Here is an 18,080-nt window from a genome sequence, read left to right as displayed (position 1 = left end):
CTGGGTGTTCCCACAATTTGTTGAGCAAATTGAATGAGAAGATTCAAATCAGCAAATCAGAGACCATCTTGCAATCCACAGGTTTTGATGTGTGTGCTTTGATTTTTTCACTAACAAACTTTCTAATTATTTAATTAATGTAAACCCATGTCCTTCTTACATGTTGTTTAATTTCTAAATGTTTCACGTTTCCCCAGAGGTTTTTTTTTTAATTGACTTGTAGCATAATTCTATTGTAAAACCAACACATGTTTTGTATTGGCTGAGATTTGGGTTATGGTCCAGTAGACAGTTTTCATGCTCATTGTCCATGTGTATTTGCAAGGGATGACATCGAGCTGTTGGGGTGCCCAGGTAGGTTGTGCTGGCTGATAGTCTTGACCCGGTGCTTTACAAGCCTACTGATGTTTGCCTATTCTATCAATACTGAGAAAGGAGTGCTGGTCTCCAGCCCTAAATGTGGACCTGTCTCTTTCTTTTTTCAGTTTAGTGAGTTTTTATTTTGTGTGGGGCTGGAGTGATAGCACAGCAGGCAGGGCATTTGCCTGGCATGTGGCTGACGTGGCCAACCCGAGTTCGATTCCTCCAACCCTCTCAGAGAGCCCGGCAAGCTACTGAGAGTATCTCGCTTGCATGGCAAAGCCTGGCAAGCTACCGGTGACATATTCGATATGTGAAACACAGTAACAACAAGTCTCACAATGGAGACGTTACTGGGCCCGCTCGAGCAAATCGATGAACAACGGGAGGATAGTGCTAGTGCTAGTGCTATTTTGTGTGATTTGGAGCTTCGTTGTCTTTGGCAATATGGTTCCTTTATCACTATATAATGGCCATCTTCCAATTATAGCACTCCATAGCAAAGCATATCTTTATCTTTTAAATGAAAAAAAATACATGTATTTACATTAGTGGATTTCTTTCAAGCACCACAGAGCTGTATCTTGCTTTTATTTATAATATGATAAACTGTCTTTTAATTACTATACTTAGAAGAGCTACGATTATAAGTCAGAAATTGTGTTCTATTTGTTTCCAGGAACAGTTGTTATGTCAGAGGTAGCTTCTTTTTTTGACTCAGCCTTTATATTTACTTAATTAATTTATTTTTAAAAATTTTTATTAGTGAAACACCATGAGGTACACTTGTAGACTTACAAATTTTTGTGCTTGGGTTTCAGTTATACAATGATTGAGTATCCATCCCTCCACCAGTGCCCATTTTCCACCACCAATGATCCCAGTATCCCTCTCACCCCCCATCCCCCCATCCCCCCATGCTTCTGTGGCAGGGCATTCCCTTTTGTTCTCTCTCTCCTTTTGGGTGTTGTGGTTTGCAAAAGAGGCATTGAGTGGCAATCATGTTCAGTCTATAGTCTACTTTCAGTATGCATCTCCCATCCTGGGAGGATCCTCCCAACACACTTTACTTGGTGCTCCCTTCTCTATCTGAGCTGCTTTTCCCCTAGCATGTGCGGCTGACTCTGCCTTTTTAAAGAGAGGGAAAAGGACAGCATCAGCATGAACTGAGGAGAATTAACCCAGACTGAGTCCTTATTCTTTTGCCAGACACTGTTGGTCCCTGGCTTCCAACAGCCTGTGAGACAGAACTGCCATCCCCATCTCACTCATGAGACACTAGGACCCCAGCACAGTCTGCTATAACCCGTCCAATTATTGCTATATATAGATATCGGGGGCCTATTTCAATAATCCCCCACTAAACATCCTCCCTTTCCTCCACAATAATGAAACATTATTTGGCCACCAAGAAAAGGGAGCTCATTTCCCAGTCTCCCTTGTAGCTAGGTTTGCCTTATGATTTTGTTCTGACAACGTGACATAATATGAGGCGTAGTTTCTGGAAACCCTCTCCCTCAAAGAGCTGTGCTTACTCTCCCTGCTTTGTTGCTCATTCCTTCCTCTGGCCTCCTACCTGGAACAGATATGCTGACTGCAGCACCTGCTACCACACTGGGTCATGAGTCAGTGGGCTACAAGTCTTTGAGAGGGAGGAGTGAGGGTTGGAAGAGGCCTGGGTACCCTCAGGTCTTAGTGGGATAGAGCCAGACCTGCCTCTGGAGCTGCTGATCTGATGCCCTGAGATCAGGGCATGTAAGAGAGATAGAAAGTTGACCTTGCTGAAGCAACCTTGCTTGGGGGTGGGGGTGGGGGCTTTGGTATTGATCCCTGAGCTCAGTTCTAAAAGATCTCATCTGGGACCAATGAAAACTGCATTATAGAATTATAGAAATTCATGTTTGAACAGATTTATGCCAGCATCTACCATGGAACTCATATTTCTATTTTAATGTATCTAATTTTCAATGTACTGAGCTAAAAGTGGCAGAAATGAACTAGGAAGGGTTCGTTACTGAATTGATAAGCCTATGTGGAGGAATTCTAGATTTGGGTTTAAGACCTAATTCTGTCCCTCTGCAGCCATAGGCTCTTAGGGGAGTCATCTTGTAAGCCTCAATTTCCTACAAATTAAGATATCAACATAGACTTCATGGAGTTGTCTAAATGAATCTGTAAAACATACCATGTGTCAGAGACTGATACTAAAAACTGTATTCAGGGATTATGCCATTAAAAAGAAATTTTATGTCTAATCCCGAAGGTAAAAATCATCTCACATATATATGTATGTATGTATATGTTTTCAGTTTTGTGAGTATATATATATGTATATATACATATATATGTGTAGTGTGTGTGACTAGCCATAAATTAGAATAAATTGGGATTTTTTCCTAGCAGATAATTAAAAAGTTAAGTACCAATTCAGTGTATTACACAGATTTAAATTTCTACCCTACCTTTGTAACAAAGTTCTTAGAATTTTTAAATATCTTTGGTTTTACCTCATGGAAATTATTTCAGGCTTGGTTTTGTTTGCTTTGTTTCACTAAACCTGTTTCACTATGTTGACTTTAACCAAAAATGTAAACTTAATCTCTTTTGCTTTCTCTCTATTACCTGAGAAATTGGCAGGATGCTTATTTTGTTAAGCATTTCTTTCTGTTGTAAAGCTATAATTAATTTTGATTTTGTTTTGTTTGAAGGGTTGGGGCACCCCTTGTGGCAGTCAGGGATCATACTGCAGTGCCTGGGATGGGACAATGGTTGATGGCTTGCGAGGCAAGTGCCTTAGCTCTTGGACTCTCTTTCTGACTGCTCTATTTAGTTTTAAGTGTTTTGAAAGGGCTCAGAGATTTTAAAAGAAGCAAAATGCCTCTTCGGTCTGGAGCTGGCAGGAGGACACAAGCCCGTGAGCCTAGCTTGGGGGGAGTTTTAACAACCTGGAGAGAAGAGAGGAAGAGAGGAGGCAGAAGCTGCTAGAAACAGGCAGCTCTGTTGGCCTCCTCTGGGGCTGGCCTAGTAGCAGGAAGGCCAGCAGGAGGGGGCCTGGAGACCAAGAACTCAGAGAGGAGAGAGACTTCTCATCAATGCAGGCCGGCAGGGCCCGGGGCGCCGACCCCAGGCGCCCCGGAAGCCAGTGTGGGCGGCAGTCAGGGGCTGAATGCAGGGCCAGTTATAGCTGCAGGAAGTTTCCAGGTGCCAGCTGAAAGCTCCACCGGGCCTGCCCACACAGAACATGTGCTTTTGTCTGATGGGATTAATGCATGTATCTGAAAAATTTTACTTTGTGTTTGGGGCTCACACATGACAGTGCTCAAGGGCTTCTCCTGGCTCTGTGTGTGGATGGGCGGGGCTTACGCATCCATGTGGTGGCGTCTCTGCTCAAACCAGTCTCCCTGCATGCAAAGCCAGGGCCTCTCTGCATGCACGCACTCGGCCTACTGAATTCCTCTCGGGACTTCATACATGCATTTTTAAGGCTCAGTCTTTTCTTCGAATAAGGCAGTCATGCGAGACTGTGATGTCATTCCTCACCTTTGTCTGAAAGAGGACTGTAAACAGCCACCTCTCAAGGCCAACAGCTCAAAGCAGGAGGCCTCTAAAGAAATATGCATCTAGGAAGAATATCTTATACATCCAAGCACTTACCAATATTTCTGGAAATGCTACATCATCCGAAACCTGGGACTCATGTTTTAAGAACTACGCTTTCTGGAAAGTGTTAAGATGTGATTAAAAAAGAAATACTACATCTATGTCCAAATCTGCTTCTCCTCCTTGATACAATGCTGGATTCTGCTTCCTGTTAGGCCAACTCCAAAGAAAAGGTTTAACTATCATGTTCTGGAAATGGAGAATGAGATCACTGCTTTGATGACAGCAATGGCTGTCACTCCACAGGACTGACTCTTGAAACTCAAAAGGCTCCAACTAGAACATCACTCTGGTAAACAACTGGATATTATGTGTCTCTTCTCAGGGATGGGAGTGTGTGTGTGTGTGTGTGTGTGTGTGTGTGTGTGTGTGTGAGAGAGAGAGAGAGAGAGAGAGAGAGAGAGGAGAAAGGGAGGAAGAAGAAATCAATTTAATTCCGTTTAATTTTCTCTTTATAGAACAACCTTAAATATACTACACTTAAAGGTACCATTATCTGTCATCTTGACTTACAGAATATAGACATTTCATATACAGATGAGTTTAGAGTGTTAAATCCTAGCAAAATGATTGATTTACACTATTGAGAACCAGTATGAGAACATAACTGGTTCTTAACAGTATGAAGTACTTGCAGTTCCCAAGAAAATAATACCAGAGGAAAAAACTAATTCACAAGTGGTTTCCTCATTGCTGCAAAACAGCAATATATGGCAGAAACCTAGATGCTCAGAGTAACATATTCTAGTCTACCAGCAGGATAGAATGTTTTGGAACTATTCAAGAATATCTGTGAAAAGTCCTTCTATACAGGAAGAATAAAGAGTAAAGAAATATGGGTTACTCCGCAGGGCTGTGCTAAAAGAAAATAGTGCATTTTTCCTAGAAATAGTCATGACATCCCTTGGTCCAGGTCATGAATATTCACTGGGCAGCATATCAAAGATGCTCAGGGTTAGTGCTCTTTCCCTTCCTGCATGCCTTCATTCAAGTCTTGGTCAGCCTAAATGGCCTTTACATGTTAAGTCTGAGAGCACAGAGGCTGTCCCAGTGACGCTGATGGTACCTTGAAACAGGTCACAAACAGCTCAAAGGGCATCCTGTGCCTGTGGGAAGCAGTAACTGTCAGGAGTTGGAGCACTGTGAGTGCATTTTAGCTGCTAACCTGAAGGGAGCGTCAACACAATGTAAAACTTGCTCCCAAAGCTGTCCAGGGTAACCGCTGTACATGGTGATCAGTGACTATTTGTTCAGAAATGTTTTCTTTCCTTTGCTTCTCAGAGATATCACAGCTTTAGCCAAGATTTATGATTAAATCTGTTTACAAGTATTTAAAATGCAGTGGATTTGAGCTGAGAGATAGCTTAAGCTGGAGTGCATGAGTTCTAATTCCTACAGTTCATGCCTCTCCAGCCAATACTGGGTGCAACGCTCATAGCCCCTGGGGATAGCCTGGGGATGTGACTCTGGTGGCCCCCAGTACCCAAAGTGGCTCCTAGGTTTTAAAGCAATGATAGGGAGCCCTTCCCTAAACAATAAGTAAAATGCAGTGGGTAGGCTGCATTTCATTTATTTATTTTATTAAATAAATAAAAATAAATTTTATTTATTTATTCACTAAGATCTGGACCAGTTCTGAAATGCTATATGTTGTTGTTCCTACAAAGTAGTAACTGTATAAACTGGATAAACCATTCTTTGTATTGGGGCAACTAATGAACTTTGTTATTGGTCTTTGTCTCGATCTTGGCATTGAACTTTGGAAACACTTTGAATTTCACGAGTGACAGGGGTGTCTTTTAAACCAATTAATCTGGAATTTTCTGGTCAGCAGGAGAAAGTAATCTGTATAAGATGCACAGCCTTCCATTCAAGTACTTAACAGGCCCATCATCTCCAAACTCTCCAACACTGACATTCCAGTAGTAACACACTAAATTGGACGTGATGTAATGCAGAATCCAAACAATGTTGACTAACAAAAATATTAATACAGAAGGCTTAACTTGCAACAACAGCTTAGTAAACAACAACAGCTGAGGACTTTATGTCCCCATGGTGAGGTACAAAAGTTTTTACAAATTTTCTTCTACAGAAATATATTTTGATCACACAGCGGGTAGGGTGTTCGCCTTACAAGCGGCCAACATGGCCGACCCGAGTTTGATTCCTCCGCCCCTCTCGGAGAGCCCGGCAAGCTACCTAGAGTATTCGATATGCCAGACACAGTAACAACATAGTCTCCAATGGAGACGTTACTGGGCCCGCTCGAGCAAATCGACGATCAACGGGAGGACCTTTACCTTTACCTTTACCTTTACCGTTAGCCATTTAGTGGCAACAAGCAATAGAAAATAAATTATTGTGGGTCTGCTATGGGGGCAGGTTTGAGTAGTGGCTGGGAAAGTGGAGACAGTGGTGGAAGGAAGGAGACAGTGGTGGTGTGATTGGTGTTGGAATATTGAAAACCAGTAACAAATCATCATGAACAACTTTGTAAACCATGGTGTTTAAATAAAGTGGGGGAAATAAAAGACCCACTAACTTTCTCTGTGGGCTGTGCTTGGGTCCACTGGGGCCCCAGCCTACATTGCTAAGGGCCACACCATGAGGACCATGCAGTGCCAGGGATTGAGCTCAGGAGCTTGCCACCTTCTCACCCCCCTGAAAATTTTTTTCTTCTAGTCTTACCCTCTTTCTAAGTACAAGAACCTTCCATTTATAGTATCTTGGAGTTCCTTATTATTTCTTAGGTAGGATGCTGCCAGATTCATGAATTGTTTAATAAAGTTCAATAAGAAGCGTTATTTATAATTGTTCAATTATACCTCTCGATTTACTCAGCTGCACTTTAATACTAAGGAGGTATGGGTGTCCCCTGGGGCTTGCACCTGCTGTCTGATGTGGGGGCAGCCTGGTGAGATGGATGTGGGGTTGGGACTAACTTTAGATCATCAATGTCAAAATCATATAGACACATTGGACTCCAGGCTGGCCTCAGGAACTGGCTATTGGTGTGGAAAAATTATCACATATCTGATATCAAAGATGGTCTCAGGAAACATCACTGGCTAGGAGATATTCTGTAATTTTACTTATAAATCAATGGTCAGAATGTCCTACTCAAACTCTTGTTGAGGATTTTCAGTGTGGGACAACACATAGAAAAATTTCTGCAAGGGGTGCTAGTCAAGGCACAAGCTTTCTAGAAGATTCTGTCATCGTTCTGTCACAGATATCAGAGGTGGACATATTCTAAAATGTTGAGTGTATCACTAGGGAATTATTTTCTGTGATTGGTTCCCAACTTGGGAGGTGCACCTCAGTTGGAGCTGACTCAGAACTGAACTGACAGGCCTCCTCTGAAGGCTGAGGTGAGGGAGGAAAAGAAGAAACGCGACTCTTACACATTCCTACATCTGGACATGTCTTGTCATTTCTAAACCAGCAATTGGCCTTTGGTGCTTTCTCTTTCTGCGCCCTGTACCTGCATTTCTCTCCAGACCCTCCACCACCTGAGCTCCCCGCTACTGTGATGACTTCACAGGTCTGGCCTTACTCACCTACTCTCCCTCCCTTGTGACTTCACCCAAACCCCTGTTCCTCTGATGTCCTTTATTGATCTTCAGGTGATTCTTCAAAATGCTGGGGGATATTGGGGTCTGAAAGATAAGACTCGAGTGAGGGTACTTACTTTGCATGTGGCTACATTGGCTGTGACCTGATTTGATCCCTGAGAATCATGGGATGGGGCCATTCCTGAGTACAAGGTCAAGAACAGTTCCTGAGTGCAAGCCAGGTATGCCTCCCCTTCCCACAAAATATCTGGGGAATTAAAAAGGGCTGACTTAGTTTCCACCCTCAAATATGCTCACTCTGCTGTACCACCGCACCGAGTAGATGGAGCATGGAACAGGATGGGAGGGAAGAGGGGAGTAGACACTGGGATAGTGGTGGAGGGAGTAGACACTGGTGCAGGGTGTGGTGCTGGAATGCTTTAAGCATGAAACCCTACCATGAATGGCGCCTAAAATAAAATAATAAAAAGAAAGAACCATAGGTAAAGCTGATTCTGGCGAACTGCTAAAATCCGTTGAAGGAATTTCTTTCCACCCTGGAGAGTTGAGCTTCCGACCCTACCTCCCTTCTGCCCTTGTTTCCTTCCTGGGCCTCCCACCTTTCCTATCAACTGGCGTCCCTAGTCTTGTGCTGCGGTCATCTCCCACAGACATGACTTTCATCTGTGGGAGCTTAGACTAAGATTTGGGCCCACAGCACGGCCACTGGTTGAGAAATGCTGACCCAGACAGTGGACGGCTGCTGAGGGACAAATTCTGGCAGAAGTAAAGAACTGAAACATCTTTACAAATCTGAAAAAGCTGAAGCAGTCACATTCAGTTTAGGGGCAGAGGTTAGCCATGTTCTGGATTGTGCAACACGTGTCCCTAAATCGCTCTGACTGTTTTCAGTTTTTCCGTTCCTTCCATGTCTGAGTTTACAGCCTCTAGAAATAACACCTGCCTGAGGCCAGAGCAACAGTATGGTATTAGTAATAGTGATAAGTAATTAGTAATACAGCAACAGTACAGGACATTTGCCTTGCATGCAGCCAACCCGGGTTTGATCCCTGGCATCTCCTATGGTCCCTGTGCACTGCCAGGAGTAATTCCTGAGTGCAGAGCCAGGAGTATCCCCTGAGCACCCCTGAGGATGTCTCAAAAACAAAAATAAATCAATAAAGGCCCCAGTGGACTCAGGCTAACCAAAGGGTAAATAAGGGCACAGCTGAGGAAAGGAGCTAGGACTGAGGAGGACCAGCGGTCAGATTTGCCTCTTCCTTACACAGCAGGTCAAGAGTTTGCACCTTCCAGATCCCGGCCCAAATGCCCTGCCCACAGGGGCCCAGGGAACGCTGCTCCAGTGTCTGTTGGTGTGAAAGAGCTGTCTGTGGTGCTGCCAAGGCCTCCTGTCCATCCTACACCCCAAAGCTTTGGCAGGAGAGGGCTGCTTCTATTCTTAGCACCAATGCAAAGCGAACCAGATTTAAAAACAAAACACATCCTGATAGTCATCCTTGTGTGGCTCCTGCTGCACTCGGAAGCTTCCTGAAAGCAGAGGGCCACGAGGTGAGCTAGCTTTCAGCTCAGCTCACCCAGCAGGATGGAAGGGGCAAGACTTGCCCAACACAGACTGCAGCTGTCTCGCAGGAGAGAAATTCTCTGCAAGCAGGAGGTTTTACCCTCTCTGCAGCCTCCAGGTTCCATGTGCCCCGCAGCTATGAGAACTGCTTACTTTATGCCACCACCTGCTCTCGCCATCTCTCCTCCTCAAGATGGAACCTGCGGGACAGAGTGCTTCAACACCTCTGAAGACCATGTGTGAGCACAGAGTCGTGGCAGCCCCGAGGGACCCATGCATTTCTTGGAGAGACTCAGGGGACCATGGTTTCACGGGACATGCCCACCAGTTCCTTTCACACCTGGGTCACACGCTGAGACCACCTGCTGTGAGGTCAGGCTTGCTGCTCCCTTCCGGTTGCACAAGGGAAGGTGGGAGTGGAGAGCTGAAGTTTCCTGCTTCTATATGGGGCACGATCGCAGTGGGGAGGAGAAGTCACTGCTGACCACTCTCAATCACAGAAGGAAGTCGCAGAACTCAGAGCAAAGGGTAATAAAAGGTTAAATAAAGGAAGGAGAGGGAGGAGGTACATTTGTGCACCCACAGCTTGGAGCCCCTGGGAGCTTCTGTGTCTATGTGCAGGGCCCACTTGGAGGAAAATGCCCTCGACAATGGAAGATGAGGGTGGCTGGGGCAGCCGAGGGGTGGATGAAGGAGCCACTTTGCACATGGTGGGCTGCATCAGGGCCGCACGAGTCAAAGGGGAGATGCCAGGGAGCAGGCCTTGCTTATCCCCCCTTCATTCACTCCTCCCGGGACAGTGGAAGTACAGATGCTCCAGAGAGTAACGGGGTCCAGGAGCATGACACAGACGTGACCTGATTGGTGGTTTCCAGGAAATCCCATCTCTTTGCAGGTCTGGGGTGCATCCTGCATGTGTGAAATCTCTTATCATTCCCACTGAACATTACCATCTTATTGGCCAAAGGTGTCGCATTTCCCCAATAACCCCAGCATTGTCAATCCACCCAGATTGATATTCTCTGCCACAGAGTGCATCAAGGCAGGCTGTCTGGGGGCGACAAGCCTGTATGACGGGTCCCTACAGGGACCACTTCATTTACCCACCAAAGCTGCACAGTGTGGTTTGGAGCCTGGTCCAAGCCCTGGGGTGCTGCTGGAAGAAGGGGTGCTGTCAGCACACGACTCAGACGGCTAGATGAACTGCCACCTGCGGTGAGCTGAGTCAAGGCCTGATTAGTTCCACTGCGAGCTCTTTCGAGGCTGTCTGCATAATAAAAGCCATCAAAATGATGACGCCCCGCAAGGCGGCCGCCAGCCGCCACTGCGCAGGGGAAGGGGCTTCATTTGTTGAGCAGGTTTACAAGGCTTATTACATGAGACATAATTGCTTTTGTGACAGAGTCACAGGCACTGGGAAAAGACATTCCTTACGCTCCTTGTGTCCAATGTTCTACTTACCAACTTCATCCCTGATGTTTGCAAGTTCCACAGACAGCTCTTTCCCCTTCACAACGGCACTTTCATTCTGAAAGACACAAAACGGATACCAAGAGTCCCCTTTGATGCTAGATAAGCATTCATACATGTTTAATTAATGAATCAGGCTAAGAAAATATTCATCATTCTAGCCCTTAATAGGATCATATTTTTTCTGATATAAGCATATCGGAAACTTCCAAAGCCAAGTCTGACTCATTCATCTGCACCACATTCAAATCAAAGCTGGCAAGAGACTCTGAATAAATCCTATAGTTGTCCTTTTGTCAATATTGCTTTTTTGCAGATACTGTCCTATTCTTCTCTGCATATCTCTGTCCTACACACTCCCTGACTATCATTATATTATTAAACATTGTTATCACTATTATTAAATTTTTGACATGTCATAATTTCCCTGACATAATTTTCACAAGGGTTGGGGGGATGCTTATTTTTCCAGCTGTCCCTTTAAACTTACCCTTTGATCTATACATATGAGATTAGCTAGCTAGTAAGTAATGATTCGGAAACTTAACACGAAACATTTCTTTTTGTAATAAAACTAAAGTTTCCAAGTTTTTTGGTTCTATTTATCAGCATTGGTAGAAGGAATAAAAGGAGAACTCACTTGAAGTAATATTTAGTGCTAAGAACGTTATTTGTACCTGAGCTGCTTTCCGATTAAACACATTATATGATGCAAAAGAGATACAGTGAATTTGTAATCTGGAATAGTGAATTACTTAAACATATACACTTATTTTGATTTTACTACAACTACTAAAAACTAGGACATACTTAGAGATACCCAAGCATGGGCCTTCAGAGTCTCAGTCAGTCTATAGAATATACTCCTCTAGCAAACAGATCCATAGAGTAGTAGGCTACTGGATAAAACTATGAATATCCAGCATTAATATCACCAGGCCTTGTGACTGTTCGTCATTAACCAACTCTGACTAGGCTTCCATGCCTCCAAGGACCTGTGTTTAATGTGATTAGACAATTGTCAGACTTTTTTCTCCAGGTCTGCTGCATTTAGAGCTGGGTCCAGGGGTGCTAGGCTGTGTGGAGGGAAGGCATGTGGGTTATCCAAGGGCATCGGCTATGCAACGTAATGATGTTCATTACACCCCATAAAACCATTTTTCTAATAACTGAGAGCCATTCAATTCAGCGATATCAACAATTATTAGATGATGACTTTGTTCATGTACCATATAAAAGGTAAAGGTAAAGACCCTCCCGTTGATCGTCGATTTGCTCGAGCGGGCCCAGTAACGTCTCCATTGGAGACTTTGTTGTTACTGTGTCTGGCATATCGAATACTCTCGGTAGCTTGCCGGGCTCTCCGAGAGGGGCGGAGGAATCGAACTCGGGTCGGCCATGTTGGCTGCGTGCAAGGCAGACGCCCTACCCACTGTGCTATCGCTCCAGCCCTATAACCAATAGAATATGTACCAATAACCACTGATGAGAAGACCCTTTCCATCTTCTGCAGAAACTCTCTCTTTTCCATCCCAGAGCATCCTTCCCTGAATTTAAAGGCCAGAAAAGACAGCAGAGCATGTAATCACAAAGTGAGGCTCCTTCTATGCCAGGCCCATTGCACATTGTCTGAGTAAAGTAAGTTTATATTTGCTAAGTATTTAGAACAGCACCTTACACTTTGCAGGTTCTATGTGTGTAAGTATCATATTTCCATGTTTTCCTGTTCTTTAACTTGCAACTGGGTAACATCCATAGTGATAATACAAGCTTTTCCATATTAGTTATCTCAGTGGATTTAGAATGTTCCTTTAAGTTTTATGCTTTATTTATTTATTTATTTTTACAGTTCATTCCTTGTTCGATCCCCTGGGGAACTCAGATGAGGGAAAATGTACTGATGAGATGGGTCACAGGGACTGTATACATGTTCCAACAGCAGTCGAATATGACTGGCTGACATTCAAAGTGTTAATAAAAGTTAAGAAAATTTGGTATTCCAAAGGGAGCCAATTTTAGCGCTCACCATAATTAATCTCAAACTAGTGGGAAAACCAACTTGTTTTTACTAGCAAAGAAAATTTTGCAGCCTCATCTTCTTGAATTCTTAAGCTCAGTCAGAGAAGTGAAGAGCATGCTTCTCAGGCTGCAATCAGCTGCAAGGTGCAAAGACTGAGTCCCTGATCAGGCAGGGGATGGCCAGAACTTTATAAAAACAAATCCACTATAATTTCTAATTCAAGCCCACGTCTTGTTCCTATCCTTGCAACTAGCCTTGCAACTTCCTGGAACACAGTCATCACCCTATGTGTCTCCCCTGTGAAGAATTGAAATTGGGGGGGAGGGAGAAGTGGCCAGAGGCACAGCAAGAAGGGCATTTTGTGGGGAGAGTGTTGAGTGTGGAAGGGAAGACTCAGGAAGATCTTTAAAGCTTAAGCTGCTTCTGCCCCAGGTCTGCCCTCCCATCTTAGCTCTGGGAGACACGTAATAAGACAGAGAGGAATTAAGTGAGAGAATAAAAATAGGATAGGAAGAGAGAAGAGGCAGAAGAGGAAACAGCAAGAAAACAAGTGAGCAGAGAGATGCTGGCTGTACTCTCTCTCCATTGGAGCAGCTAAGGCCACTGAGAAAGATGGAGAAAGCCAATGAGGCCTCCCTTGACCCACCCTTTTGAAGCATAGCTTACAGAATGAACCTGTGTCCAACTACAGCCACCAAATGGTTTAACAAGGATGGGTCAGCTGCCCAAGATAAACAACAAACATGATGGCTACAAGGGCAGGGAATGTGCCTCACCTTGGTTGACTCTGGCTAGTGGTCTATATTCATGCTAACCCTTATCAGACATGCTCCAGTCATACCTCCAGGAATGTCTCACACCAATATTTCTCAACCTTTTCCCCCCTGCGGCCCCCTTCTGGGCTGTATATCCTCTCCATGATTTCCCTGTAATATTAGTTGCCCCTAGTCTTGCACCATGGTCTTCTAAAGGTGATTTTTTCCATCCATGGCCTTCACTCTATCCTGGGGGCCCACAGATAACCATATGGACCCCAGTTGAGGAACACGGACTAATGTCCTCCCAAATATGTCCTATATGGAGGCTAAAATCTAGGCTCTATGACTTAGGACCATACTCTTAACTGGCCAGAAAATGTTGAAAACTGGATTTATTAAGAGCCCTCTCTCTTCATCAAACTCTAACATTGACCAACTCTTCTTTCTACACTGGCTGATACTAATGCAACCTCAAGATATAAATTGTACTGATTCTTGGATTGGAACTGAGCACTTCACATCATGAGGCTTTTCGTGCTTAACAGGGAGAGAGGCAGTGTCTGCTCCTGACCACTTTGTTCTAATGAAAACACAAAGCCAAACAAAAAACCCAGGACTGTATTCACACGCCCCGTAGCACACACACATACACACACAGCTCAACACCTTGGTTCTCGATGTGGAGCTCTCAGCGGCAAGCGAGTAAGTATATTTGCAGAGTGTGGACTCTTCAGGATTGCCTACTTGGGACTGTGACTGCTGAAGGGCGAGTGACTGAGATTTTCCTCTCCACTTTACCCAGCTTTCCTGCTGGCCTCTGAATATATTTCTGCTAAAGAGGCCACTCAGCTCTGGCTCACCGCAGCCAAACTGTGCAGTCTGGTGGCAGACTTTCTTCCTTAAGTGCCTGCCTCTGAAATTATATTGGGTCTTACAGTTCATGATTTCTTTGCATCAATGACTTTCCTTTGTTTTTTCTGCAAGTCAAACCAGAATGATGGGCTCTCCCCTGCAACGGGATAAGTCAAGTCTGTGCAAAGAACACTGCTCCTTAGGATGGAAGTGAGCTTAAAGGGACCTGCCTTTCACATTCCTTGCCTCACAAAGTGAGCCTTCTTTTCTTTGTGGCCCAGTAGAGTCCACCCACTGGGTCCCAGAACTAGTGGTGGACCACTAGGCTCATAGGTTCTGGTGAACATTCAGGGATAAGCTTACCCCCAAAGAGTCCCCTTGAAAGGCTCACATGCCACCATTCCTGTTTGTTCCCCAGCTGGAACTGGGTCCAGGGTGATGACATGGAGGGATGATTGGAATATCTGCAAGGCCCCCGCTGAGGCCCTGCGTGAGATACATGCTTCCCTAAATGGGGAATGAGTGGGAAATTCCTCCTTGGTGCCAAGATCCTGCTTTCACTCTCAGGGACTAAAAATAGAACTCACTAGTAACCAGCCAAACCATGGTGATGAGATAATCCAGAAACCTCTCAGTTGAACAACGAAGGCTATTCCTCTCAAATGATTCTTTACTCTACAACAGGCCTAACCGGAAATGGACACGTGGCAAGCATTCACTCCAGCCCAACACAGTTGCCACATCTCTTCAGTCTCCTCAACATAGTTGTGTCCCTCAGTTTCACTCCAAGTTCGCCAGTCTCCTGAGTGTGGTATACCACATTCCTGAGTGGAATCCACAGGGAGTTTGGCCAGGACCCAGCTCCTGTAGGCCTAATCACAGTGCTGGGCTACAGGTCAGTGGCAGGGAAGCCCACATCCTTCCAAGGTGAGGCACTCACGACCTCTCAGGGAATGCTGCTTTGCGTCTTTCCTGAAGTCTGCTAGAGTGTGAAACCTGCTAATCACTCTATGAACTTCGAACCAAGTGGATGTATGGCCAAGTACCAAGCAAGCCTACCACATACTCTTTTTAACAAAGGTGCCCAAGGCTCAGTGGGAGTTATGTGGGTGCCCTTGTAAACTGGGAAGTGAAAATGCCTCTCCTGGTTGGCATCACCAAGCAATTCTATGAGTGGGCATCCGCCATTCAAGCTTTCTCTTGAGAGTGAGGAAGCAAAAGAATAATCTGCTTTTTTATTAAAACCAAAGTTTGGGTAAATCTGATGTGATTTTATCTCAGCCAGAATTAGAAACTTTATGCAAAACAGACATCTTTACTGCTGGCCTACTAGGTGCCAGGCAGATATGACAGATGGAATATTTCTGCCTTCAGAGATCAAAAATATCTCCTAGTATTTGGTATTTTAAAAAGCAATTATAGAACAATGAACTTAGTTTATTGGGGCAGGGGCCGTTTGGGTGAATGAAGAAGTGACAGGAGAATTTCCTCGACAAAGCCTAGTCAAAGACGAGCTCATCATCTGCAGCCACTTCTGGGAACTTTGTCCTCAGGATCAGATGGGCCCTCCTTTTACTGTCAAATTTCTACCACTGGCCTGACATCAGTCACCACCGACTGACATCAATTATCATCGTGACATCATACAAATGACTTAACATCATCATTCATCAGATTTGCTGAGATTCTCTCTTACCCACATTTTGTGTGTGTGTGTGTGTGTGTGTGTGTGTGTGTGTGTGTGTGTGTGAAGACCCTTCTAAGCAGGGCTCAGGGCAACCCCAGAGTCACTTCGGTGGTGTTTGGGACAAACTTATTTTTAAAGATGAGAAAGATATGAAAAATTTAAAACATATATTTAGTCCCAAGACTTCCAACTAATCTTTCCTAGTGTTGCAGCCTGCCCTGAAATCAGTGCAGATTAGGAAAATCCCACCATGTGAACTGGACTACTTCCCCTCCCCTCAAATCCCAAATCCTGCTTACAGAAGAAACACAACAGGGGATGGAGTAAGAAGTTTATAGAATCTAAGTACTTTTTATTGTGAATATTTGAAATTCATAGTGACACACACACAACATTCCAAAGAAATTTTCATCCCACCTCTGTTCCTTAAATTCTCTTGATTGACCTCAGAGAACTATGAGGTCAGGATAGGGTTTAATTCAATATGGTAGAACTTTGTCTTGACAAGGAAACATTTCCTTTTATATTTCATAATGACCAGCCACAAGATGATATCAGTAGAACATGTAAGTCTTCAGTTCTGGTTTCATACCACCTTTAGTGACTGCTGCATTCATTTCCAACAGTAAGATTGTGAGGATTGGCCTGATTTATAACATAGCTTCGTGGAAAATTCCTTTGGGAGGTTAACTGACCTTCTGTTTTTCATTTCAGTTATTGTGGCTTGAAGGCAGTACCGATGTGAGGTTTTGACCTAATCAATAAGTATTATTTTCTCTCACACATAATTAACAGAAGCCACTATGTTCTGTATTTTTCTATCTGCTTTTCAACTCTGCAATGACAATTTATATAGTCTGGTCAAGGGCAAAGTATCATTCACATTTCATAATCTTAAATACATGTCAAAGTCGACTTGTGTGAAAAATGAGCAAAGTCATCTCTTTTTTAAAAAGAACCAGAGTGACTACCCTTAAAGCATGTATCTAACCTTTGCCCCTGAGCATACTGGCAAGAGTCACTGGTCACAAAGGCATCTAGCGTACCCAAGAAGCTCCAGGTGATAAGGGACAGACATCCCATACCTGGGTTACTAGTGATTAATGATAAAGAACAGAGAATTATTGAGCCTAAGGAAAAGAATATGAATCCAATGAAGTAAAGCTGAGAAATTCTGAACTCAGCACAAAAAGGGAAATTAGTCAGTAACCTACTTTTAAAAAAGAAATATTTATGAATGTCACAAGAAGTTTTTTTTTTCTTTAAGAAGATTTTGTACAATTCTCTCTTTCTCTAACCCCCTTCCCAAATGTATTATTATTCTATTAACTACACTACCTGGCTGGAGCGATAGCACAGCGGGTAGGGCGTTCGCCTTACAAGCGGCCAACATGGCCGACCCGAGTTCGATTCCTCCGCCCCTCTCGGAGAGCCCGGCAAACTACCGAGAGTATTCGATATGCCAGACACAGTAACAACAAAGTCTCCAATGGAGACGTTACTGGGCCCGCTCGAGCAAATCGACGATCAACGGGAGGGCCTTTACTTTTACTTTACTTTACACTACCTGGATAAAACAGTGAAATGCCATCTCCCAACCTCCATCCCACCCAAGAGGAGAGAAAAGAACAAACAAGATTAACATCTGAGAATATAATCAACACACAAATGCTAAGGCACAGAATGCCTACAGGGATGGGTCAGTGCCTAAATCAGCAAAGCAAGGCATGCAGAGTTGATCTAGATCAAGAGATCAAAGGGATAAGAGGGAGTCACTAAACAAATAACTGTGGCATTCTTGAATCAGGTTAGAGGGTTTCAGGGCATGACACACCAGATACTGTGGGTACGAAGTGCCAAAATTACTGAACTAAGTCACTTTCATGGACAGTTGTAAAGAAGCTAAGTTTTTCTGCCCTAAAAAGAAAGGTTCGCCTCATGCAAAGCAAATGTCCTACCTGCTGTATTGTACTATCTCTCCGGCCCTGTATGGCACAGCCAGGCATGATCCCTGAGCACAAAGCCAGGAGTGATGCCTGAATACCAAGTTAGGAGTCAGCTCTGAGCACCGCTAGGTATGCATCCCTCTGCTACCCCCTTCTCCCTTCCCCCACTTCAATGTTCCTAAGATCCA

At 44.2% G+C, this 18,080-nt stretch overlaps 1 protein-coding gene across 2 annotated transcripts in view; it reads right to left on the bottom strand.

Moving 5' to 3' along the window:
- The window catches only part of MTUS2 (microtubule associated scaffold protein 2), a 402,576-nt gene that overhangs the window by 42,349 nt on the left and 342,147 nt on the right, over nucleotides 1-18,080 (bottom strand). For both annotated transcript variants that reach the window (XM_056108589.1, XM_056108597.1), the window contains exon 7: nucleotides 10,621-10,687. In XM_056108589.1, the coding sequence (XP_055964564.1) occupies nucleotides 10,621-10,687 (67 nt within the window). The remainder of the gene's footprint in view (nucleotides 1-10,620; nucleotides 10,688-18,080) is intronic.

Source organism: Sorex fumeus, unplaced genomic scaffold (genome assembly GCF_029834395.1).
Source record: "Sorex fumeus unplaced genomic scaffold, SorFum_2.1 ptg000008l, whole genome shotgun sequence".
Classification (NCBI taxonomy): domain Eukaryota; kingdom Metazoa; phylum Chordata; class Mammalia; order Eulipotyphla; family Soricidae; genus Sorex; species Sorex fumeus.
The sequence above is the reverse complement of the archived record's forward strand: the minus strand, read 5'-3'. Positions and strand labels throughout refer to the sequence as shown.